The 27,448-nt window shown below is 42.8% G+C and overlaps 1 protein-coding gene across 1 annotated transcript in view; it reads right to left on the bottom strand.

Annotated features, from left to right (window-relative positions):
* DLAT (dihydrolipoamide S-acetyltransferase) overlaps window positions 1-22,265 on the bottom strand; it is a 38,565-nt gene extending 16,300 nt beyond the window's left edge. Inside the window, exons 1-10 of the mRNA XM_008150168.3 lie at window positions 21,824-22,265; window positions 21,278-21,379; window positions 20,849-20,973; window positions 20,535-20,685; window positions 16,858-16,984; window positions 14,471-14,658; window positions 13,068-13,221; window positions 3,707-3,774; window positions 2,741-2,833; window positions 2,315-2,422 (exon numbers count right to left, since the gene is read on the bottom strand). Coding sequence (XP_008148390.2) covers window positions 2,315-2,422; window positions 2,741-2,833; window positions 3,707-3,774; window positions 13,068-13,221; window positions 14,471-14,658; window positions 16,858-16,984; window positions 20,535-20,685; window positions 20,849-20,973; window positions 21,278-21,379; window positions 21,824-22,102 — 1,395 coding nt within the window. The 5' untranslated portion in view covers window positions 22,103-22,265. The remainder of the gene's footprint in view (window positions 1-2,314; window positions 2,423-2,740; window positions 2,834-3,706; window positions 3,775-13,067; window positions 13,222-14,470; window positions 14,659-16,857; window positions 16,985-20,534; window positions 20,686-20,848; window positions 20,974-21,277; window positions 21,380-21,823) is intronic.
* Window positions 22,266-27,448: the final 5,183 nt, after the last annotated feature.

The following is a 27,448-nucleotide window of genomic DNA, read 5'->3' as shown; positions in this document are numbered from 1 at the left end:
GGGCGTGGTTGATGGGCGTGGCTTGGTTGGTGGGCGTGGCTTGGGCGTAGCGAAGGTGCGGTCAATTTGCATATTTGTCTATTATAAGGTAAGATAAAATAATATATTGGACATATATTTTTCATACCTAACTCACAAATATATTATAAAATAGCTTTAATATTTTGACAATGAAAGTGTGTCATCATCTATGACCCCTGAGGCCAGTTACAAAGTTGTGCTAATGATTCACTGCTTCATTTATCCATTCTTGCACCTAATATTTGAGAGTCTACTCTGTTGGGCATATAACTCTAAAGCCCTGGATATAAAGCAATGAAAAAAAATGTATATCCCTTAACTTTAGAGTAAGATGACCAGAGAAAATGAGGTAATATTAAATCAAATCCTTCAGGAGGTGCAGGAGGAAGCCAAGTAGATACTAGAGGAAGCATATCCCATGCAGAGGGAACAGCATGTAGGTGTATAGGTAGAATGTTGAAGAATAGCAAGGCAACTATTGTGTCTTCAGCAGAGCGAGCAAGTGGAAAAGTAGTAGAAGAGGAAGTCAGAGAGGTTACAGACAGCCTGTGTAAGGACCCGATGCCACTTTAAGAAGTTTGGCTCTTACTTTTCAATTCTTGAAAATATTTTTCATCTTCCTGTCTCCTACTCCATTCTTTTCTTTTTTTAATATATATTTTTTATTGATTTCAGAGAGGAAAGGAGAGGGAGAGACAGAGATAGAAACATCAATGATGAGAGAGAACCATTGATTGGCTGCCTCCTGCACACCCCCTACTGGGGACCGAGCCCGCAACCCGGGCATGTGCCCCTGGCCGGAATCGAACCCAGGACACTTCATTCCACAGGCTGATGCTGTATCCACTGAGCCAAACCAGCCAGGGCCTCCTACTCCATTCTTAATACAAATCTCTAGTCTAGATCCTTACCACCATAACTTCATGCTTATATGACAAACAAAACTATTATCTACCATTAAGGTATGCCAGTATGTATATATCTAATATATTAATTTTTCTTAAAATATTGCTATCATCATGTCACTATTACTTAATGTTTAATTCATCGAGTCCAAATTCTTCTGCTTATAAATAAAGGTATCCACTTGAGAAAAGGTAACCTATCTCCTACATATGCTATCCTTATTTCCCTTAAAAAAAAAAAAAAAAAAAAAAAAATCCTAGCCAGTTTGGCTCAATGGATAAGAGTGTCGGCCTATGGACTAAAGGGTCCTGGGTTCAATTCCAGTCTAGGGCACATACCTTGGTTGCAGGCTCCTCCCCGGCCTGGGCTCTGGTCGGGGCTTGTGCAAGAGGCAACCAATCGATGTGTTTCTCTCACATCAATCTTTCTGTCTTTCCCTCTCTCTTCCACTCTCAATGTAAAAATATCCTCAGGTGAGGACTACAAAAAATTTATTGATTTGGGGGGGTGGGGGTGGGAAAGGAGGAAGTGGAGCGGGGAGAAAACTTTCTTCAATTTTTTTGCCAGTCCAAACACTTCCTATTCTCCACAGTTCAACCAAGTGTTTCCTACACCATTCTCAATTCCCCAACTGCTGTCACTGGTCTGCCCATTCTCAGAACTCCTGTAACACTTAACAACGTAATCTAGCAGACCAGGGGCATTACCACAGAGACTGATCTACAAATGAATATTTTCACTTTAATAAAAATTGCCTCCTGCCCTAGCCAGTTTGGCTCAGTGGATAGAGCCTGCGAACTAAAAGGTCCCAGGTTCGATTCCGGTCAAGGGCACATGCCCAGGTTGTGGGCTCGATCCCCAGTGGGGGACTTGCAGGAGGCAGCCAACAATGATTCTCTCTCATCATGAATGTTTCTATCTCTCTCTCCCTCTTCCTTCCTCTCTGAAATCAATAAAAAATACATATATTTTAAAAATTGCCTCCTCTCTTTTTCACATGCATGATCTTAATTAGATAAGCTCATGGAGAAGGACTATGCCTTATGCTGTGTCCCGAAAAGTGCCTTATGCTAAACACTATATAAGTGTTTGGTATTTAACTATTAACACAAAGTAAACATACTATATCTTATCTATCAAAGGACTCAGTAGTCTCATAGAATCATAGTGACTCTGCTAGGCTAAAACGGATCCATGGCAAAGTCAACTTTAAATGACAGGCTTTAATCAAGGGTTAGAAAAATGAAATTTCTCCAGGACAGTTTTTTACAAGTTAAAATTAAGATGACACCCATTTTCCATCATCAACTGGCATACTGTTACAAAAGATATGGGCAAAATGTCAATGTTTAGTGGTTTATAGAGTTGGAATTTCCAGACCTTTTACCTTATTAAGTTCTTTCCGTACCAACAAAACTTCTCCCATATTGACATCAATAGAAAGGTAATAATGAGGTATGGTTTGCTTAGATTGCATTAACCGCTGTGCAATAACCTGAAACCAAAGAGAATCAAAAGTCAATTATCTTGAGTTGAGGTGAGACTTTACCTAATTCAGGATCCGTTTGCCTCTTTACCATTTTCCTGGCAATGTTTATCTCAAAAGCATTATTAGATTTGGACTACACATTACCTTAGCCCTTCTAACATTGTTGAATCAGACAGTGTTTATCCCAAGTATATAACTGGCCAAACCAAACATTTCTTAAACTAATCATCTAAGATTGCCAACTAAAAAAAGTCTGTTTCAAACTATGAATGCAATGAAGGTGCTCCCACCGCCTTAGTTCCAGATTTATGATAATACTCTTACTCGACGAATGTTGCTGATTGGGATATCCGTGAAGACACCTGTAGGTACTGGTGCCACTCCTGGAGCTGGGGGAGGCACAGCAGCTGCTGGAGCCTATGGGAAGGTAAAAAAGCTCTTAATAACTGTGGCTCAACCTTAACATAAGCAAATGGGAACAACTACTAATGACTCTTGTACAGATGACAAAATACAAATTAAAAGGCTAACAGAAAAATAGCTATTTCTATCCCAAGTGCAAAAGGGATTCAGATTTGGACATGCTTAAGAGTTTTTACTTTAATTTTTATACTTAGACTTCTGTAATCATGTTTTAAGTATAATTGTTCTTTGAGCCAGAGTATGTGTAATGATTAGTTTATGTCAAAATAATTTTTTAAAAATATATTTTCATTGATTTCAGAGAGGAAGAGAGATAGAAACATCAATGATGAGAATCATTGGTTGGCTGCCTCTTGCATGCCCCACACTGGGGGATTGAGCCCATAACCGGGAGGTCACAGTTTGATTCCCAGTCAGGGCACGTGCCTGGGTTGCAGGCTCAATTCCCAGTAGGGGGCGTGCAGGAGGCAGCCCATCAATGATTCTCTTTCATCACTGATGTTTCTCTCTCTTCCTCTCCCATTCTCACTGAAATCATTAAAAATATTTTTTAAAAATTAAATAAAATAAAAGTAGGGCCTGAATGGAAAAAAGAGGATGTGCTAGAAAAAAATGTAGTGTCACTAAAATGTAGTGTCATTAAAAAAACAATTTGGAATGCATGTCAATGTAGTGTCTCATCCTTGCTTTTATAGATAAATGACATCACATTCATATCCATATACTGCTAGCCCCTGACATCAGGCAAAAGAAAACACAGTTCAGGTTAAGCTATTTCATTCATATATAATGTATGAAAGGGTCTAACAGGCTGGACAAAGCACGTTTCCGGGGACAAACTGGCAAAAAAACGCCAATGTAACTCACAGGAGCAGCTTTAGTAGGCACAAAAGAGTCGATGTCCTTCTTGATGATTCTGCCTTCTGGTCCCGTCCCTGGAAGAGATACCTAAATATCAATCCCACAGACAACAGCCTACTGCTGGTTCCTCAAGGAGACCAACACTGTGCTTCTGAGTGCAAGTTCCTAAGGTTCTCTACCAAAGGCTTAAGGGATCACAGCCTTAATCCTGCCCTTGCAAGTTTCTGGAAATACCAGCTTTTGTCGCTTATTACTTTTAAATATATATTTTTATTGATTTTTTACAGAGAGGAAGAGAGAGGGATAGAGAGTTAGAAACATCGATGAGAGAGAAACATCGATCAGCTGCCTCTTGCACACCCTCTACTGGGGATGTGCCCGCAACCAAGGTACATGCCCCTGACCAGAATCGAACCCGGGACCCTTGAGTCCGCAGGCCGACGCTCTATCCACTGAGCCAAACCCGTTTCGGCTGATTATTACTTTTAATTCACAGAGTGTTCTTGCTTGATCTGCAGTGGTTTATTATTATTTATTTTTTAACATATTTTTACTTATTTCAAAGGAGAAGGGAGAGGAGGAGAGAGATAGAGACATCAATGATGATGTCCTAGCCGGTTTTGCTCAGTGGATAGAGCATCAGCCCGAGGACTGAAGGGCCCCAGGTTCGATTCCGGTCAAGGGCACATGCCCGGGTTGCGGACTCGATCCCCAGTAGGGGGCGTGCAGGAGGCAGCCGATCAATGATTCTCATCATTTGATGTTTCTTTTCTTTTTCTTATATATATTTTTTATTGATTTCAGAGAAACATTAATGATGAGAGAGAATCACTGATGGGCTGCCTTCTGCATACCCCACAATGGGGATCAAGCCCGCAACCTGGGCACGGGCCCTGACCAGGAATCAAACCGTGACCTCCTGGTGCATAGGTAGACGCTCAACTACTGAGCCACGCCTGCTGGGCAGAAGTGGTTCTTTTTAACCATAGCAAGTATTTCTCTTTTGAAGTTTTATCTAAGTTGTACTTTATTTTTTTCATCTCCTTTACTTTCAAATTAGGAAATACCAGCATAAGGGTAATGCTGAGTACAATTTATACCTCCAAAAGGAAGTCTAGGTGCCTCCTCCTGGTAGGCTCAAAAAAACTTCTTTCTGAACCATTAAACAGATCTCATTTGGGTTCCAGATTCATTTGATCATAAAGAGCCCGGGTGGTATGCTCAGTGGTTTGAGCGCTGAGTTTGATTCTGGGTCAGGGCACATGCCCGGGTTGCGGGCTAGATCCCCAATAGGGAGCGTGCAGGAGATAGCCAATCAATGATTGATGTGTGCGTGTGTGTGTCTCTCTCTCTGTGAAATCAATTAATAAAGAAAAGAAAAGAACTCCCTTTGTACAGAGTCTACAGTTATGGTAACAATTGTGTTAGATAAATCAGGCAAGTTAATGGTTTTATCCCAAAACCATGAATTACTCTCAGTCATAATGATCTTATCTGTAGAACCATTCATTCCTTATGTGGTCTCCATTTTTCACAACTTTCCCATAGTAGCCAAGGGTCTAAGTCTAAACTGGCCTGTGTTGGAGACCCTGAAGGAAACAGGTATGTCACACATAAGGAAAGATCTTCAAAGTTCTCTTACTAGAGTTTATTTTCAATTTCCTTCCTCCTCCCATGCACTCTTTAGGTTTAACTTCAGACCCAAGTAGTAAATAATCCTGAACCTTAATTCTAAGGAGATTCAGAATTTAGTTATTAAAATACCTTTTACAATGGCCCACTTCTAGAAAAAATTTGGTCAAATTGATTCATCTTCCCCCAAGGCAGACTTTTAAAAGGATTCTCGTTGTATGAAGTTCGTCCCAACTCCTTTCCTTCATTATGAAAATTGAGTTGGCTAGGATTGTGTTTATCCTCACCAGGCGCTCTAGAACAGAGGTAGTAGTACCCCTATTAGATTCCCCTCCTTTTAAAGACAGAAACCATAACCGCCCCTTACAACCAAGGCTGATCAGACACTGCAACCCCTCCAAAGAAGGAAAGCTGTGGTATTGCCTCGCCTATGCTAACCTTCAGCCACCTAACTATTAGGAGTTAAATTCTTCTGCCTATCTCCCCAGGAAGGCACAACAGACCATCATAAAGCAATACTGGTAAAGGGAAGAAAACTAGACTAGGACAAAAAGTGTACGATTGTTCTCAAATATAAACTAAACAAATAGCCCCTGGGTCTGGGAGAGGCCACGCGCCCCTGGGTCCGGGTGAGGCCACGCGCCCCCGGGTCCGGGTGAGGCCTCGTGCACCTAGGCCCGGGTGAGGCCATGTGTCCCTGGATCCGGGTGAGGCTGGGTCCCAGGTCCGGGTGAGGCCACGCGCCCCTGGGTCTGGGAGAGGCCACGCGCCCCTGGGTCCGGGTGAGGCCATGTGTCCCTGGATCCGGGTGAGGCTGGGTCCCTGGGCCCGGGTGAGGCCACGCGCCCCTGGGTCCAGGTGAGGCCTTGCGCCCCTGGGCTCGGGTGAGGCCACGCGCCCCTGGGTCCGGGTGAGACCACGCGCCACTGGACCCGGATGAGGCTGGGTCCCTGGGCCCGGGTGAGGCCATGTGCCCCTGGGTCCGGGTGAGGCCGTGTGCCCCTGGATCCATCTGGGTGAGGCTGGGTCCTGGGCCCGGGTGAGGCCACGCGCCACTGGACCCGGATGAGGCTGGGTCCCTGGGCCCGGGTGAGGCCATGTGCCCCTGGGTCCAGGTGAGGCCGTGTGCCCCTGGATCCATCTGGGTGAGGCTGGGTCCCGGGCCCGGGTGAGGCCACGCGCCCCTTGGGTCTGGGTGAGGCCACGTTCCCCTTAGTCCGGGTGAAGCCATGCCCCTGGGTCTGGCCGAGACCAAACCAGAGGGAGTCGGACCTCCGTTACCACCATTTGTCCACCATCCAGAGCTGAGGGGTCAGTGCTGACATGTACACATAAGGAACTGGTGGACATTGAAATTGGGTCTCAAAAGAACTGTTGGTCCAGAAAGAAACTCACTACAGACTGATTCATTTGCCTGTCAGCATAACTATTATTGCCCGTCTCACATTCAGTTCTTCTAAGTATATATCTAGTGACATATGATCTCGCTCATCTAGGGGAAATGATGAACAACATAGACTGAGGAACAAGAACAGAACCAGAAACAAGGAGGCATCGATCGGACTATGGGGCCTCAGAGGGAGGATAGGGGAGGTTGGGAGGAGGGGGGAGAGATCAACCAAAGGACTTGTGTGCATGCATATGAGCCTATCCAACGGTTAAGTTCAACAGGGGGTTGGGGCATCCGTGGGGAGGGGTGTGGGATGGGAATGGGGGGATGAGGACAAATATGGGACACCTTAATCAATAAAGAAATTAAAAAAAAAAAAAAAAAATAAAATAAAAATAAATAAATAAACTAAACAAATAGCTATAGTCACTTTAGTCTCAACTGTAGGAGAGAGACTCCAATACTAGTTCCTATTCACAGGATAAAATGGAATAGTGACAAAATTTCCGGTTATGTAAAGTACAGCATAGGGAATATAGTCAATAATCCTATCTAATAAAGAGGGAATATGCTAACTGACCATCACAAAGATGGCTGCACCCACAGCTGAGGCCAAGTTCCCATAAGGAGCCTTAGTGAGCAATCAGCAGGGACCTGAGGCTACCCCCTTCCCCTCCCCCATGGGGATTGACAGGGGACCTCAGGCCGCACCCCCAACCTGGCAGGGCTTGACAGGGGACCTCAAGGTGCGCTTCCTGTCCTGGTGCTGGGCTAGGGGACCTCAGGCCGCTCCCCCCACCCCAGCACTAGGCCAGGGACCTGAGGCTGTGCCTCCCTGCCTGGCTGGACTTGACAGGGGACCTCAGGCCATGCCCCCCACCCAGCAGGGCTTGACTGGCCTGTGTTGGAGACATCAAGGTGCACCCCCAGTGTTGGGTTGGGGCAACTCAGGCCGCACCCCTTCAGCAGGGCTTGACGGGGGACCTGAGGCTATGCCCCCTGCCCGGCAGGACTTGACAGTGGGGGGGGGGGGATGGAAGCCGGGTCTGGGTCTCACGCGATTTTGAGGTGCATGTAGATAGGCGGGGACTTGACTCTTGGTCCTGTGGTATGCCCCAGGCTCTGACAGGAGGAAAGTTTTCATATACATTTTACTAATTTTTTTTCATCTCTGACACTTCTATTATAGAGAAAGGGCAAATAGCAATATTAAATTATTTCCTCTAATTAATCCCCTTTTAATGTGCATGAATTTCGTGCACTGGGTCACTAGTATTTTAATAACTATGTATGATGTCAGATGGGTACTAGACTTACCAGGGTGGTCACTTCGTAAGGTATATAAATGTCTAACCACTATGTTGAACACAAAAAACTAATATTGTATGTCAACAGCAATTGAAAAAAAAAATTTTTTTTCAAGTGGGATAGTGATGTGAAAGTGCTTTGCATAAAAAAAAACAAACCCAAAAACAAAAGCAATATGGCTAGCTTTGACACAAATCAAAATTTGAACATCAGGGTTTAGGATTTAAAAGTTTCTCCCCAAATGATTACATTTTGGTCAAATTTGCTAAGTAATCTGTCCTTCCAGAGAGATTGAGCCCAACAACCAATGGCCAATGATTTAATCAACCATGCCTTCTTACTAAGACCCCCGAACCCTGGCTGGGTACCTAAGTTGGTTAGAACATTGTCCCATATGCCAAGGTTTTGGGTTTGATCCTCAGCCAGGGCACATACAAGAAGCAACCAAAGAATGCAAAAAATAAGTAGAACAACAGATCGATGTCTCTCTCTCCAATAAATAAAAATTGAAACAATATTCTTGAATAATGAGATTTGGTAAGTTTCTAGATTGGTGAATATGTCACTCTGCTGGGAGGGTGGTACTCCCAGAGAGGGCATGGAAGCTCTGCAACCCATCCCACCCCACGCCTTGTCCTATATCTCTCTCCTATTTGACTGTTTCTGAGTTGTATCCTTTATAATAAAATGATAATAGTAAGTAAAGTGCTTTCCTGAGTTCTGTGAATCATTCTAGTACATTACTGCACCAGGGGAGAGGGGTGTTAAGAACTCCGGATTTACAGCCAGTAGGTCAGGAGTATGGTGGTCCCTAGACTTGCAACTGGCATCTGAAGTAGGAATGTCTCATGGGACAGAACCCTTAATCCTGTGGAGTCTGACACTCACTCTGGATAGTTAGTGTCATGATAGGATTGAATTATTGGACACCCAGTTGGTGTTGTAGAACTGATAAGTGAGTTTGGAAAAAATACATTTGATGTCAGAAAACACCACACAATCAATGATCCTCTCAGCTCACTTATTCTAAACCACTCCCTCCCCCTACTGTAAAATTTATTTGACCTCATCAAGACCTTCATTTCACTGACTCCTCTGTTGTCATCATCCATTATTTCCTCTTGTCTTCAGTTCCTCCTTACCCATCTTACATTCTATGGATCATTGTTATAATCACTTCCTGATCAAACTCCAAAATGTCAGCCTTCTCAATGCCAGCACCAGAGTTGCTTAATGTTGCTGTGGGGGGTGGAGGGAGATACACACCTAGCTAACTAACTATACCACAAACCTAAAACAGACACACAAAACTACACTGAAATTATGTGTTCCTTGAACTCACTTTCCCAATCTCTGAGAACACTACACAACCTAACCTCAAACCTCGCCACACTCATTCTCCAGCTGATATCCTTACTTCAAATAGCAGCAACCAGAGAGGTATTCTACCCATCCTCCACCACCAAACCTACAATCCCATCCCATATTCCTCTCTCTCCTATAAAAACACAATGTCCCTAATTCCTGTCAAAGGCCAATCCCAACACCTCTTACTTTCTCAAAATGTAAGAGATACTTTTCAACCTATCAAAACAGGCTTCCACCACACATTTCTTTTGAAATTACTGTTGTTGAGTCCCCATACCCAATCCTTGACTAAGTTCTGTTCATTCTATGTCAAAAAATGTATCTTGAAGCTGTCCATTACTTTCCACTTCCACTATCACCACCATAGTCTAAGCCAGGGGTGGGGAACCTTATTTCTGACAAGGGCCATTTGAATATTTATAATATCATTCGAGGGCCACACAAAATTATCAACTTAAAAATTAGCCTGCTGCCCTAACTGGTTTGGCTCAGTGGACAGAGCATTGGCCTGCGGACTCAAGGGTCCCAGGTTCGATTCCAGTCAAGGGCATGTACCTTGGTTGCAGGCACATCCCCAGAAGGAGGTGTGCAGGAGGCAGCTGATGGACGTTTCTCTCTCATCGATGTTTCTAACTCTCTATCCCTCTCCCTTCCTCTCTGTAAAAAATCAATAAAATATATTTTAAAAAATTAGCCTGCTATATTTGGTCAAACATTTAAATAACTCACCCCGAATGCCTTGACAGGGCCAGACCAAGTGATTTTGTGGGCCTTATACAGCCAGAGGGCCAGACGTTCCCCAGCCCTGAGCTAAGCTAACACCATCAGTTCCAGCAACAACACCTTAACAGATGTCTTGGCTTTAATTTAATCCATTTTCAAAGAGCAGCCAAAATGATCCTTTAAAAATATAAGTTCTTTGTTTTAATCTTTCAGTGACTTCCTACTGTACTTTAAATAAAATTCAAATTCTACCATCTATACTAATAGAGGAATATGCAAATTGTCTGGGATGCTGTCCAAACAGCAGGCTACATGGGGGGAGGGGGGCAGTTGGGGGCGACAAGGCCAGCAGGGGGGGCAGTGAGGGGCGATCAGGCCAGCGGGGGGGGGGGGGGGGAACGACAGTTAGGGGCGACCAGGCTGATGGGGGGGGGGGGGCAGTTAGGGGCGATCAGGCCGGCAGGCAGAGGTGGTTAGGGGTGATTTGACTGGCAGTGGGGGAAGTTAGGGGCGATCAGGCAGGCAGGCAGGTGATCAGTGAGGAGCCAGCAGTCCCAGATTGTGAGAGGGATGTCCGAGGGGTCCCGGATTGGAGAGGGTGCAGGCTGGGCTGAGTGGGACCCACCCCCGTGCATAAATTTCATGCACCAGGCCTCTAGTAAGCTATAAAGTCCTTTATGTTCTCACTCATGTTTCTTCCAACCTCATCTATCACTAGACCCTTTCTTTGCTCATTATGCTCCATTAACACAGGCCACTTTTAGGTTCTCAAATATGCTAAGCTCTTTCCCACTTTCAAACTGTGTACTACTGATTTCTCTGCCCAAAATGCTTCTTCCCCAGTTTCCACATAGTTGGCTCATAGCTGACTCATCTTCCAGGTCAGATCTAATGTCACATTTAAAAGATCTTTCCCAACCACCCTGTCTAAAAGCAATCATAACTGCACATATATTGACCCTGTTACTCACTCATATATCATCTGGTTTCTTTGTTAGCATGTAAATCATCTTATTTAATAATAATGTTATTGTTATTATAGCTAATACCTATATATGCTTCCTATGTGCAGATAGTGTTTAACTTATTTAATCCTCACAACCTATAAGGAATTATTTTCAGATACAAATGAAGAAACTAAGACACAAAAGATCTTACAGATAATGTATGGCAGAGTTGGGGTTCAAACCCAAGCATTACAGCTCCAGAATCTACACTCTTAACTACTATGCCATATTCCCTTTCTGTACATTTAATTACTTACTGTTGATAATATAACCATCTGACATGGAAATCCTGTCTTATGAGCAAATGTTGGATGTACAGACAATACTCAATGAGTATTTGTTTAAATAATAAATGAATCATCTTACTTGTCTAAATTCTTCAGATATACTTATTAACCCAGTCCTTCCTCTTAAAATTTATTCCAACTTATATTGTTGTCCCTGGTTCTAATAACATATAAAGAATGACAATATACTAGTTATATACATTAAGATGGGAAAACAGGTCTTACAATATTACAAGAATCTAATTTTACAAAAATTTACAGTATCTTATTCTTGCATCTTTGGAGATTGGCTTGTCTCCTAACCACAAAACAACTGAATGCAAAGATGATAACCAGCACTGAGTGCCCATAGCTGGATAACTGGGAAAATAACCAGTTATTATTTTCTTAATTAAGGAAGGCAGAACATCAAAACAGAAGGCAGCATAAGGGTAGAGGGAATAAGCTTTAGAATTAAACAAATCTAGATTCAAATTGTAACTTTACTACCTAACAGAAAGGGAGCTCCCTTAAGAGTCTATTTTTTAATCCAAAAAAATAGGGAATGATAATTCTTACTTCAAAAAGTGTTATAGAAATTAAATGTAGTACTAAATGACTAGTACAAGTAGTAGCCATCAAACCAGGTTTTACAAATAGTAATTTCTCCCCTTATCTCAATAAGAATCTTAATTGCCTTACATTAAACTTTAGCTTAATTTTAGTTTAAAAACATTTATTTAAATGCTAGGCAATAATAACAATATGAACAAAACAAGTATGTTTTGAGTACTTATATATTCTAGATACTATTCTAAGCACTTCACCTATTTTAATGCACACAATTATCTCAGTTTTACAGATGTAAAAACAGATGAAGTAATTCCTATAAACACATATACACTTCAAGTAATTCACCAAAGAAAATATTACACAGAAAATGATAAAGCCAGAATTAAATCCTAGATGGAGTGATTCAAGACCCCATGCTCTTATCACCAAGCTATACTTTTTCTTTGGGGAGAAAAAGATGAGTAAAACATTTTCTTTGCCCTCTGGGAGCTTTACTTCAGTTTTTAAGTCATTTCTAATCACCCAAACTTCATGGTGTGCTTGTGTATTGCTACATTTAGTCAGCCTAGAACTAACAGATTTCTTATTATATAATCAAGTCCTATAAACCAACTTTGCTGAATAAGCACATTATAGTTTTACCAACAATTAAGCAGTTCCCATGAGTAGATAATGAAAAAAAGCTATCTATATTTATAGGTAGATCTGAGACTAAAGCACAATGAAGTTTCCCAAATCTGTGGTAGCAAGAAAGGAGTTATTTCCCTCCCTCATCCTTCTCCCCACCCTCCCAGAAAAAATGACTACATATAGTTGTACTTACTGGTCTTAACCTTTTGCACTCGGATGTCGAGATTAAAATTACTCTTTGAATGTATCAATAATTTGAAATATAAAAAAATCCAAATAAATAAGTTTGTATGAAAAGAAACTCCAGTTTTTTATTCTACTGCCGTGCTTTGTAAAATCTGGGGTATTTAAAAAATTAAATACCAAGTAGAATAAAGGAATCGAGAAAAAAGCAAGCGAGTGCAAAGGGTTAAGGAAGAAACTCAACCAAATTTTAGCTTTGCAACTCCATTCCATAGAAACAGACTTACCTTTTACTTGTGTAAGGTCAATCCCCTTCTCTGCTGCCAATTTCTTTGCAAGAGGGCTAACGAACAACCTTCCCTTTGGTCCAGCAGGAGTAGCCGGGCGGGTGGCTGACGGTGTAGAGGCTACAGGTTGGGGAGTTGGAGGAACAGGGGTCACCTTTTTAAAAAAGTTACAAATTGTTAATTCACCAATGCAAAGATTGATCTGAAAGATCAACAGCTTACATTTTTTAAGTCAAAGATATTTTAATTGAATAACTTTCATTTTCCCCCAAAGATCATAACAGTTTCCCTACTTAACATAATATAGATATATGAATAATAGCAATACTTTATGTCAAAGACAGAACAAAGTCATCTTACTCCATGATAACATAGAAGCATGGAATTTAATACCACTGACCAGTATATATATCCTTATTGATTTTCTTCACTTTACTCTCTTGCCACTTCTTTATTTTCATTTTCTTACATCAACAACATGGTTTTTGTTTTGACTAAACCTAATTTCAAAATAATAAATTATGCTGGAAAGTCTCATGTTGAAAGTACCTTAAGAAATAAAACTACTTGCCAGCTCCCCATGAATGTATGGCAGTGAGAAATCAAATTTTCTCTGGCAGAAATGTGTACCTAGTCTACACCATCATGCTTCTGGCATCTGCAGAAGCCTTCTGACAGTGCTATCAATGCTTAGAGTTCATACAAGCTCATGTTACAGGTATATAGCATACAGTGTAGAGTATATACTGCCAGGCTAAAGTCTATGCAAAACAAGTCATGTTATGTCAAGGTTCCAATGTATTATAAATATAAGCCTGACACACTATAACAGGGGTCCTCAAACTTTTTAAACAGGGGGCCAGTTCACTGTCCCTCAGACCGTTGGAGGGCCGGACTATAGTTTAAAAAAAACTATGAACAAATTCCTATGCACAGGGCACATTATCTTATTTTGAAGTAAAAAAACAAACAGCAAAAACACCCGCATGTGGCCCACGGGCCATAGTTTGAGGACGCCTGCACTGTAACATGCAACCACCAAGAGGGTTGACAGTGACAAAGATTACATAGTAAATTCTATAGAAAATGGGGAACAAAGCATTACCTTCCATATGCATATCAACATCTAAAGCAGAAAAGGAACCTGTCATCTCAGCTTTGTTCTCAGCATGACTCAAGACAGCATGAAAAAAAGGAAAGCTACACGGATCAAATTATTGGCTATTAGGTGAATGGTGCAGTACCACACCCCTTGTAGGTCTCCACAAATGTTAACCATCTCCTCTCTCATTCATAAACTCTTAGAGCTAGAAGGAACCTAGAATATCATCTAATCTAATCCCTAGTTTAGAAATTTAGAAAGGGATAAATAAGAGTTCCCTCCAGTCTGGAAGCATACCTACCGGGGGAGGGGTAGGTGGTGGTGCTTGTGGCTTTAAATCAGTTACTCCAGTTGGCCTATAGTCAGCAAATGCTGCTATATCTGCCTCTTTTTCTACAATGATACAGAGTGGTGTTCCTAAAGGGACATCTCTTGTGCCTTCTGGGACCAGAATTTTTGCCAGGTAACCTTCTTCTTGTACTTCAAAACCTTAAACAGAAAGAAATACTATTATGGAACCTAAAAGATTCCACTACTCCTCCAAATTCATGGTACAGTTTTAAGTAAAAGGTTCTTCTCCTTCAAGCTATATAACCCTTTGCAAGCTATTTAACTTGTGTGTTTCAGCTTCTTTACCTGCAAAATGGGGATAATATTATTTACTTCACAGGATATTATGAAAATTAAATGAATTAATATTTTTCAAGTACTTAGAAACAGTACCTGGTACAAAGTAAACAATTTATTTAGTATCTATTAAATAACTATGAGAGATTATAGACAGTAGTTAGTACTAAACATTTTCCTAAAAACATCTCCAAGGGCAGGCCCAAGGCAGACAAACAGACTCTAAGATGGCATTAGCATACTGGTATAGATCAGAACCACATGGATCTTAAACAAAGGGAGCTACTAAAAGCATCTTTGGAGTTTTTCAAAGACGTTATATTTGGTATTACCAAATATTAAGAAATACAGTATTACTAGGTTTTCTATGGTGTCAGCAATTTACATTATATTCAGCTGCTGCTTTTCTTATAAAAAGCAAATAAAGGCCCTAGCCGGTTTTGCTCAGTGGATAGAGCATCAGCCTGCTGACTGAAAGAAAGGTCCTGGGTTCGATTCCAGTTAAGGGCACATTCCTGGGTTGTGGGCTCGATCCCCAGTAGGGGGCATGCAGGAGGCAGCCGATCCATGATTCTCTATCATTGATGTTTCTCTCTCTCTCTCTCTCTCTTTCCATTCCTCTCTGAAATCAATAAAATTTAAAAAAAAAGAAAAAGAAAAAGAAAATAAAGGACTCCAAGACCACAATAGTTTAAAGAGTTAACCAAGGTTGCCCTAGCCGGTTTGGCTCAGTGGATAAAGCGTCGGTCTGCGGACTGAAGGGTGCCAGGTTTGATTCCGGTCAAGGGCACATGCCTGGGTTGCAGGCTTGATCTCCACTTGGAGGCATGCTTCTCTCTCATCGTTGATGTTTCTTTTTCTCTCTCTCTCTCTCTCTCTCCCTCTCCCTTCCTCTCTGAAATCAATAAAAATATATTTTTTTAAAAAAAGTTAACCAAGGTTATACTTCTCTAGTGATTAGTCTCTAGAATACCAGCCTCTACAGCAGGGGTCCTCAAACTTTTTAAACAGGGGGCCAGTTCACCGTCCCTCAGACCGTTGGAGGGCCGGACTATAGTTTAAAAAACACTATGAACAAATTCCTATGCACAGTGCACATATCTTATTTTGAAGTAAAAAAACCAAAATGGCAAAAACACCCGCATGTGGCCTGCGGGCCGTAGTTTGAGGATGCCTGCTCTACAGCAACATTGGCATTCAAAGCAGATACTGCAGATCTATTGTTGCCAATGTTTTTTGTTTGTTTCTCTCTTTTCCACAAACAATCCACTCTCCTGATAAAATCTATGGGGGAAACACAATATGCAAGAAGAGAAGGAGCTGCCCTGGTAGAAGTGAGGGAGGGGAATAGGCACAGGAGAGTGCCGCTTGTTAAGTCCTCCTTTGCCCCACGATGCCATCAAGGAATCATGGGGTTTGAAACCAATGATTCCATGATTTCAGAACACAACCGGAAAACAACCTCTGCAGAGGATGCCCAGCATCTCCCACTGCATCTTTGGGGATTGGACAGGAAAGAAATATACTTATCTACAAATTATCTATAAGTATTATTATAAATATATGATTATCTATATGAGTTTTGCTGAGCATAAAAATGAATAGGAAAGACATATAAAAATATGATATCTGAACAGGTGTATATACATTCTATCAGTCATTCTCAAACTATGAGGACAATCTAAACCCTGGTATCGGTTTTCCCTCAAAGTCATCTTACATTCTTTGATATTTCCTGCCTTGGAAGTTATGTTCCCTTTGCCCACTTTAGACAACACAGTTCTGATATATCTTCTCAGTAACATATATAAGGCTAAAAAGCAAACTGTGGCCTAAAAATAATCTCCAAGTTGACATATCCCTGATTCAATGAAAGTACAGTATGAAACTGACAAATCTGACTATGCATACTTCTGTTATGAAATATCCTGTTCCAGGAAATGAATTCCAACAATTAAAATGTTTCATGTTATCACTCACTCATTATAGGATAGGACGGCAATCCTCTTCCCTCATTGGAAAACTCAGTGTCTCAACCACTAACAGCTGAAGAAATCTCACCTATAGTGGCCTTGTCAGTCTCTATCTCTGCCAATAAGTCTCCTTCACTTAGCTTCTCACCCACTTTTTTTTCCCATCTCTGAACTGTCCCCATGGTCATGGTGGGAGAGAGGGCAGGAAGAAGCACCTGTAGAAACAAACAATTACTGCTTAATACTAGAAAGCCTTGGACACAACAGCATTCAGGCAAGCTTAGTTTTATAACAATAGTGACTATGACAATCCAGACTCCCATCTGCTGGATACCCCCAAACAGCAAAAGCTTAGTGCTCAACAGTGTCCCACCAGTTAAATAATCCTTCAAATCTCAAGCTTTGTCGTATCAATAATACTCTGACCCACCCTCCAAAGTTAAAAGCAATGAGCAGATGGGAAAGATTTCTAGAGTCAAAATTAAGTCCTCAATATCTAAACAAAGAATCTCTTTTCAACTTTTTTAACACTTAGATTAAGGTAGAATTTTTCATTTTCACAGAATGATCTTGGTCCAGGCTATTCCATTAAAATTTTGCTGTACTCTGTGTATTTTCACTCAGAGAAAACTGCATTTCTCCCAAACTTCCCAGACATCTTTCCAAGATAAAAACAACTAATATTAAGAATTGCTCTCGCCTTGGCCGGGTGACTCAGTTGGTTGGAACGTCATCGTGTACCCCAAAGGTTTTGAGTTCGATTCCCTGTCAGGGCACATACAGGAGGCATCTGATCAATGTTTCTCTCTCCTTCCCCCCTCTGCTCTCTCTAAAAATCAATTAAGCCCTGGCCAGTTTGGCTCAGTGGATAGAGTATTGGCCTGCAGACTGAAGGGTCCCAGGTTCGATTCCAGTTAAGGACACATGCCCGGGTTGCGGGCTCGATCCCCAGTAGGGGGTGTACAGGAGGCAGCTGATCAAGATTCTCTCATCACTGATGCTTCTATCTCTCTCTCCCTCTCCCTTACTCTCTGAAATCAATAAATATATTTAAACAACAACAACCCGGCCAGCTTGGCTCAGTGGTTGAGCATGGACCTATGAACCAGGAGGTCACAGTTTTGATTCTTGGTCAGGGCACATGCCCGGACTGCGGGCTCAATCCCGTGTGGGGTGTGCAGGAAGCAGTTGATCCATGATTCTCTCTCATCATTGAGGTCTCCCCCTCCACCCTCCCTTCCTCGCTGAAATCAATAAAAATATATTAAAAACAAAAACACAAAACAGTCCTGGCTAGCATGCTCAGTGGTTAGAGCATCAGTTTGCACACCAGAGGGTCTCAGGTTCAATTCCCCAGTCAAGGGTACATACCTAGCTTGCAGGTTCCATCCCTACCCCTAGTCGGGGCACCTGTGGGAGGCAACCAATTGATCTGTGTGTCTCTCCCTCCTCCCACTCCCTTCCATCTCTGAAAATCAATGAGGAAAAATATCCTCAGTCCTCAGATGAGAAAACAAAACAAAATATAAAAGGATTTAAAAAAATGAAAAAGAACTGTTCTTTATAAGTCACTTCCACCCCAATAAAATCTAAACAGCAGATTGGCTAATCTAAATTAAAAATTGTCTTCCTATTTATATGGCTTGTGTGTCCACTGAATTTGGATGCTTAATTGATTATGGGTTTTGTTTGGTGTCTTTGTAGTGCTTTGAGAAAAATCATTTCAATTGATGTCTCACGAAGGCAGGGAAAAAAGTAAAACAAAACTTAGAATTCTGATTAGAAAGAAATTTTAAATATTTTTCTTGTTCAGAATTTATCATCTTCATCTACTTATCATTAGTGGAGCTGAGATAAAGAAGATGTGGTACATACAGAGCATCCCCCAAAAAAATGTATACACACTGTAACAGCTGATAGCTCAATTTTGAAAATGAAATGTATTTTTAATGAACACTACCTTTAAAATAATTCCAAGTGCGTGCATACATTTTGAGGGGCCATACACACATACAAGCACACACACAGAACGCAATATAACTTAGCCATAAAAAAAATGAAACACTGCCATTGCGACAACATGAATAGATCTTGAGAATATTGTGCTAAATAAGTGAGACAGAAAAAGAACTGTATGATTTCACTTATGTGGGATACAAAACAAAAAGCAACAAACAAAAACTTACAGATACTGAATGGTAGTTACCAGAAGGAAAGGGAGTTAGCAGGAGGATAAAGGGGATCAAATACAAGGTAACAGGAGACCAGACTTCATATGGTGAGCACATAACAGAGTAAATGTATTGTAGTATAAGGTTGTACACCTGAAATTTATCTAATGTTATTAAACCAATAATTTTAATACTATCCCAATAATTTTAAGTAAAACTCTCACTAAAAAAGAATTAGGATATGGGCCCTAGCTGGTTTGGCTCAGTGGATAGAGCATTGGCCCCTGGACTGAAGGGTCCCAGGTTCGATTCCAGTCAAGGGCATGTACCTCCATTGCAGGCTTGATCCCGGGTCCTGGTTGGGGCTCATGTGGGAGGCAACCAATCAATGTATCTCACATCTATGTTTCTCTCCCTCTCCATCTCTTCCCCCTTGCTTCCACTCTGTCTAAAAATCAATGGAAAAATATCCTCAGGTGAGGATTAACAACAAAAAATTAGGATAATTAAGACATAACCCTAACCCTTGAATATAAAGCCACAGATATAAAATGGAGAGAAATGAAGTCAGAGTTATGTAGTGAGACAGAATTTGCTGAACAAGATGAAATAAATATGTGAAATAAACACCAGGCAAAACTTCATCATGAGTGACTGTTAATAGATCATGGAGTAGATCATTATGTTCACACAAAAGAGACTCTTGTATAGAAATTTCTACAAATAACTGAGTGAAGGAAAAGTCCTAGTCTTAATCCTTTACAGAGGCAGTTGGTTTTTATCCATTTCTAGTATCAGAAACACACAAATATACATGAGATTACCCTAATATCTAATAAACTGGTTTAGTTAAGAGGATCTACTGTGATTGTTGCCTTCAGCTTTGTTTCAATGCTATGATATATGTCTATTCTACACTTATTCTTTATGGTTAATTCTCTCATTTATTTTATTTATTTTTATTATTTTTTTTATTGATTTCTTACAGAGAGGAAGGGAGAGGGATAGAGAGTCAGAAACATCAATGAGAGAGAAACATCGATCAGCTGCCTCCTGCACACCCCCCACTGGGGATGCGCCCGCAACCAAGGTACATGCCTTTGACTGGAATCGAACCTGGGACCCTTCAGTCCAAAGGCCGACGCTCTATCCACTGAGCCACACCGGCCAGGGCATAATTCTCTCATTCATTAATACTACTGGACTACTTCACCCTCTCTTAGAAAACAGAACACCACATTGCAAAGGAAAACACCAATTGAGGACTTTCATTCAACAGACAGCACTTGAGGCCTACTAAAAACTCTATACAGGGAGTAGATACACATTAAGTACAAATCATCCTCAAATATAACATAATGTCGTGAATGAAAAATGCCAAGTATTATCCTGCTACTACATTGTGGCTGAGAATAACACACCTGGAAATAAGTAGGAATAAAAGTTATCAATTTTCATGGTTAAATTTCTATTTACTTTCACGACCAGAGGTAGCCATATTTAATGCCAGTTTCCAGAATGTGATAGCCATCTATGTAAACTAATGAACAGATAATCAACTCTCTAGAGTTAACACCCAGAGGCTGAGCCTCACCTGCATGTGAGTGGGATATGAGCTACCAGGAGCCTGAGCAGAAGGTGTAGGTGGCGAAGAAGTGACAGCAGGGGATGGTGCTGGGGCTGCTTGTGGGGTGGGTGCTGCCGAATCCAATGTATAATTTTTAAAGGCCTCAACATCCTCAGGTCTAAGGAAGAGAAAGAATGCATAAGTATAAGGGTGGGGGGGGTTATAAAGCGGATTTAGCTCCTACAGGAGTCTTAGGAGCCTTTAACTCCTGATTCCTCAATTCTGAGTTAAAATAGTCCACTAATCACCTAAATTCCAAAAATTACCAGGGTAGTACTCACTTTTCAACCGTGATACAGATGACTGATCCAATTGGGACATCTCTGGTGCCTTCAGCAACAAGTATCTTTGCCATGTAACACTCCTCCATGCTCTCAAATCCCACAGTGGCTTTATCAGTTTCAATCTTTTAACACAAAAGTAGGAGCTTAGGCTTGTGCTGCCAAGTATGAAGATTATTAGCTTGTGTTTAGAATTTTACAGTTCATGTGAAGATATAACCTCTACCACAGAGCTGAAAGAAGGAATTATTTTTTAAAACTTAGCTAAAAATTCATTTCTGCTAGCTGCTGACACTTTAACCAAGCTTCTCTAATATCAAGTTGAAATAAACATCTAAGTTTCTTAAGCAAAAGGAATAACTACCCACCCAGAAAGTTAATGCTAACTCAGTCCCTTTTAACTTATTTCCATATTTTAAAACAACTTACCTCTGCAATTAGTTCACCCTCCTTGATTTTTTCCCCTTCCTTTTTCTCCCAACGGGCTATGGTGCCTGCTTGCATTGTGGGGGAAAGAGAGGGCAAAGCAAGCTGGAGGAGAAAAAGGAGAAACACTAAAATTTAAACGGGCTACCTCACTCTGTCTGGTTTAACGTTTCATGCCATTCAATTTAATGCAGAGTTTGAGTCTCGCCACCCGCTGGGCACTGGGGACTTGGGGATGTCAAGCGAGTTCCCGCCGCCAGAACCTCTGCAGTGCAAGCTTCCTGCTCCCAGTCCCGCGGGTCTGACGGAGCGCGTACCTTCGCAGACACCCACCCAGAGCCCCAGGCTGGGCGCCCTCCTTTCCACGGAACGGATCAGGAGAGGAGGCTGCAGTGACTGCAAAGCTGGGTACTGGAACGGTGCAGGGCAGATACGGGGAGAGGGTGGAGGACCGCTGAGGCCTCCGAGGAAGACTCACGGCCAAGTCACGGCCAAGAAGTCGACCCTGAAGGACAACGGGGTCCCGCGAAGGGCAGGTCTGGGGCTCACCTTCTGATGCGGGGGGAGACTGTAACAGCGGCGGCCAGGCGACCCCAAAAGCTGCAGCAGGAAGCGATCCCGCGGCGTGGTCCACGGGCCGGAGCGCCAGCCGCAGACGGCGCGGACTCCACAGTATCCAGGGGTCGCGCCGCGGCAACGAGCCGGGGCCGGACCGCCCCGCGGGGTGACGATCGGGGCTCCCGGGCCCTCCCGCAAGGCGGCCCACCGAGCCCCGAGCCCTGCCCTGGGAGCCGCATCCTGGGCCCGTCGCGCACAGACGCGCCACATTGTACCACCGACCCCAACACCCCCAAACCTACGCCGTCTCCGGAGTGACCTCCCCGAGAGCGGTGCGGCGCTGCCGTCAGCCAAGCCGCGCAGCCGCACGTTGTCGTAAACGGGCTCCAAAGACTCGCCCCACCCCTCGCACCCTGGATGGTGAGGAACGTGCGCTCTTCCCCCTCCCCCGGGGCCGGGGAAAGGGTGGTCCCAAGAGGGTGAGGGCGCCGGGGGCGGAGAGTTGAGCGGAGCCTGCGCGGACTCCCGTTTGGAGCGAAGACGCTGAGAGGAGCGGAAGGCGGGGGTCCGCGGAGAGGGGCCTCGGGGCGGCACTGGCCCGGCCAGACGAAGGGCACGCCCTAAAGGGAGAGGCCTCGCCAGGTGGCGGGAGCCGGGCCCACCGCGGAGCGGTCCGGGGAGGTGGGCTGAGCGGGGTGACCAGAGGGAGAAAAGCGGGAGGACCGACGGGCGCCGGAGCCTTGGGCCCAGGGCGGGGTTGGGGCCGCGCCCGGAGGGGAGGAACCGCCCGAGGGGGCTCCGCGTTCCCGCGCCGCTCCCGGCGGCCTGACCCTGCGGTGGGGCCGAGCCGCGCCGGCTGCGCGGGGTTACAGATTTGATTTAATTTCAGGTTTGTAGCCCAGCCGGAAACTAGAGTGCACGAGTTTTCCAGCCAAACGGTGTGAAGGGCAGCCAAGGGGAAGGTACATTCCCCCTTTCAGGTGTACGGTAGCAGGATTAACATATTCTCTGTGTGAAGATACAAAACAGGTGTGCATTGCTATTTTACCGTAGAATCCCTATAAATCGCAAAAAATATTTGTCCTAAAACTAAACTCCAAGGCCATGAGCAGGAAACATGTCTATATAGTTCTTGGGAGTCTTCCCATAGCTCAGTATCTGGTGAACAGTGGAGGCTGAATGCATATCTTGAATTGAATTAACAGAAAGTTATCTACATTTGGTAGGTACAATTTACTGTCGGGATATCATCCTATAATTAGAAAATACCTCACTTCTGAGCTGAGAGTGACATTAGATTAGAAGGAAGCAAGTGCTGTATTTATTTATATCGTCCTTAAATCCCTGGAGATGGTCAGAGAACACCAAGAACACAACGAATAGGAAACCTCAACATTTGAAATGAACATGTTCAACCTTGCTAGTGATTAAACATTTGGAAAATGAAAGCAGCCAGAGGTACGGGTTCACACCTACTTAAATTAGAAACTTGAAAGTCTAAAAAGCCAGCATTAATGAGATTATAGACAGAGATGATCTCCTTTGGGGGCACTATTGCTTGCTTTAGAGATAGCAATATAGTAATCTGAAATAAGAGGGAAAATGTTTACATACCCTCTCAAGAAAAATTCTATTCTAGTGTCCTTGAGGCATTCAAAACAAGGGAAAAAGATTTTAGTATCTTTATAACAAAAAGAAATGGAAAAACATACAAAAATGAGGAAAAGACTAAGCAGGCACAGCTGCCTAACAAAATAATATGCAGGCAATCCAATTGAGAAATACTGTATAAAATTTCCAGATTAAGTGGAAAGGCATATTTGAAATAATATTTAGAATAGGGCAATTATATTGTTACGTAAAAAATAACAATTGGAAGAATCAATGGAATAATTGTGATTGGTGAAAGGGCTTATAATTTTACAAATCATTACAAAAATGTAATGTGGACGAAAGGGGCCACTTGCTAACCTGACACGCTCAGGGAAGGCCTGCAAACTCAGAGACCTAAAGTAACCACAAAGGGTGGTCTGAAATTAAAGTTTAACTAAAAGCAGTTAGGGTGGATAGTTACGTCCTAGGCCGGTATCTTCACAGACAAGGTCAACCTTGACTTAAACTGAGCCTATCTGTCTTTTTGCATCTGTGATAACATACCCTTGAAATGCCTGAGTAACTTGTAACTTCCCTTTATCTGGACCCCTTGGGGCACAACCTGGGCTCCAGGACAAAGACTACAAATTCCTTCATTATTATGTTAATTGTTCCTGTACCCACCTAAGTATGTGTCCATCATTTTACTTCTTATCCAATCCCAAGGGTTTGCCTACTTTGCTTTCTCCCACCTTTCTAGTCTATCACCAATGGATTTCATGTAACCCACCTATGTCCCTTTCCTTTGGTTGCAACGTATAAATACAGATGTAACCCGCCATTCTCCGGAGCTTTATCTCAATTCATTGAGGTTCTGCTTCCCGGCATATGTGGACAGTTTGGCTCAAATAAACTCACAAAAATTCTTTATAGGTTTTAGTGGTTTTTCACGTTAACAGTAATGATTTTGAATTGCCTAAAATATATACTTCTGTGGTAGGCAGTTAGACATGAGCAGAGCTAGGACGATGCGCCAGGTACTGAAGGTCACCAGGGTGGAAAGCCTGAGGTGCCTAGCAACAGACGATCAGTTGTAGGGTGGGACCTGGCTCTGGGTGACTTTTCCTCCCCTAGCCACCGCCCCCCACCCCCCCCCGCCCTCCTCCAACCTTTCCTCTTTAGAGATGACATTGAGGCTTCAGTAGTATTTTAGCTCCAGAAATAAGCTAAAGCAGCCATCGCTGATCTCAGAACCAGCAGCTTCGATTTTGTTTTTTTATTAATCCTCAGCTGAGGATATTTTTCCATTGATTTTCTTAGAGTGGAAGGGAGAAGGAGAGACAGAGAGAAACATTGATGTGAGAGAGACCCATTGATTGGTTGCCTCCTGCACACACCCCAACCAGGGACCAGGGCCAGGGAACCTGCAGCTGAGGTATGTGCCCTTGACTGGAATCAAACCCCGGACCCTTCAGTCCAAGGGCCGACTCTATCCACTGAGCCAATGCCCTGGTGCCCACCAATCAGTCAGTGAAGACCACAACCCTAAAAGGACACACCTGGAAAACTGCTTAGTATTAACAAAAACAAAAAACAAAAATATTCTATTAAGAGCTCTTGGGACCTCCCCTAAAATCTCCACCCTTAAAACCCCTAGGACAGAGGAACCATTGCACTCTCCCTCCTGGGAATACCCCCATGCCTTTGCCTAACCCTCTCCCCGTCCCTGCCCTAGGCGTGCTACCATTAGCTTCCTCACTCCCAAGCTCTCAGGGCCCTTCCTTTACCTCCATAGCTTGTTTTCTAAGCCCATTTGTTCTAGGAATTACTTCTACATCTGTGATTTACCCAATCAATGTTCTCTTACAGAGCCACACTGCCTGGGCAATGTGCCTGGGGCTGGGAGGAGGATGGAGAAGGGAAAAGCTGGGGCGTGCTCCAGGGAGGAAGAGCACACTGGTTCTCCATGCTAAGAATTTTAGAGGAGGTCCCATGAGAAGATTTCAATTAAATATTCAGTAACTTTCCAGGTTTGTCCATTCAGCATTGTGGTCTCCACTGATTGGCCAGCACCAGGGCAGGCGGGTCATTATTCCGTGCAGCTGGTCCTGATGTCAGCCATGGCTGGTTTTGTTTATCTGGGCCTGGATGGTAAGAATGTTTGCTTAAATACTACTGAAGCCTCAATGTCATCTCTAAAGAGGAAAGGTCAGGGGTCCAAACCTCATGACCAGTGCTAGGGGAGAAAAAGTCACCCTGTGCCCGAGGTTCCACCCTACAATTGATTGTCCATTGCTAGGCACCTGGGACTTTACACCCTGGTGACCTTCTGTCTCTGGCCCATGGTCCTTGCTCTGCTCATGTCTGTCTAACTGCCTGCGGCATTAGTACTGATGTTGCTGAACCCAGATTTGGTTTGACTCACTGGTCAGACACCTGGTGCCATTCCCACCACCTACAAGACTTCCACTGCATTTGAATTTAATAACTGGATCTAAATTATAAATTAGCTTTTGTAGATGATGATCCCAGTGCACGGGAGCAAAGAATTTTCAGTAACCACCAGAGGCTGGCCCTGATTACAGCAACCAGCACCCCGCCTTGGTCTGGCACCCCCGCTCACCTGGTCCACCATCTCACCGCAGCCAACACCCACCATGTTCTACACGCGCCCCCTGGTGGTCAGCGCATGTCATAGCGACCAGTTCGGCTGTTGGGTCTATTTGCATATTAGTCTTTTATTATATAGGATTTATTTTTTAAATATCTTTTTATTGATCCTACTGGGATCAAGCCTGCAACCAAGGTACATGCTCTTGATCAGAATCGAACCCAGGACCCTTCAGTTCCCAGGCCGACGCTCTATCCACTGAGCCAAACCAGCTAGGGCAAGAATGTGTTTTAAATAAACAACTCCTCACCCAAGGATATGTATTTTTTAAACATGTTTAGAGAAACAGCATCAATTGGGTGCCCCAACTTGAACCCCAAACCTTTTGGTGCATGGGACAACACTCCCACCAAGCGACCCAGCCACGGCTGAATTTACTTTTATTAAAATATATTTTATTGATTTTTTACAGAGAGGAAGGGAAAGGGAGGGAGAGGGATAGAAACATCGATGAGAGGGAAACATTGATCAGCTGCCTCCTGCACACCCCCTACTGGGGATGTGTCCGCAACCAAGGTACATGCCCTTGACCGGAATCGAACCTGGGACCTTTCAGTCCACAGGCCGATGCTCTATCCACTTAGCCAAACCGGTTAGGGCTGTATTTACTTTTGACAAGTATAGCTAAATCAGAGGAGGGCACAGGTCAAACAGTCCTGGGATAATAAGTTGACCCCAGAGATAGGCTAGGAAATTCTTACATTCTTCAAATCAGTCCTGAAAGAATAGGTCTGAACTCCCCTAAACAGATTGGTAAAGGAATTTAAAGAAAAGGAAAACTCAAAACTAAAAAGGTTTGCACTCTTGAATTCTTATTTGTTTGCATATTTATAGTTTCAAAATAAGTGCTAAATCAATAAATTCTCCTTTATAATAATGTTTTGTGCTTACATTGGAAATACCAATAGTAAAATATCTGTAGCAATAAAGTAGTCCTTATCTCCACTCCTCAAGTAATGAGTAAACATGCTACCAGGGAGATCACTTGAGGAAATTTACTTTCACTAAATGTAAATTGCTTATTGATTCCTTTCAGTCAATAAACACAAGTGAAAATGATTAATAGTATTTGGTTTGCAAATTCCATTTTATTCATAGCTTGGTGTGTGTGTGTGTTTTTTAATTAGTTCACAGATCTGGTATATACAGGCAGTTAAAACTGGTTATCACTTTGATAATCAGAAGCCTCTGTTATAACCATGGTCTTTGTGAAAACATTGTAAAACCGAGAGAATACATGGTAATCTCTTTGAAAGCAATGGTTGCAAACATCCATGTTTCTAAGAAAATATAATTTTACATATATATATTTAAGCAAGCTATACCTCTTACATAAATTCAGACAATAGAAG

The sequence above is a fragment of the Eptesicus fuscus genome, chromosome 13, assembly GCF_027574615.1.
Source record: "Eptesicus fuscus isolate TK198812 chromosome 13, DD_ASM_mEF_20220401, whole genome shotgun sequence".
Classification (NCBI taxonomy): Eukaryota; Metazoa; Chordata; class Mammalia; order Chiroptera; family Vespertilionidae; genus Eptesicus; species Eptesicus fuscus.
This window is presented reverse-complemented; position numbering and strand designations above follow the sequence as displayed.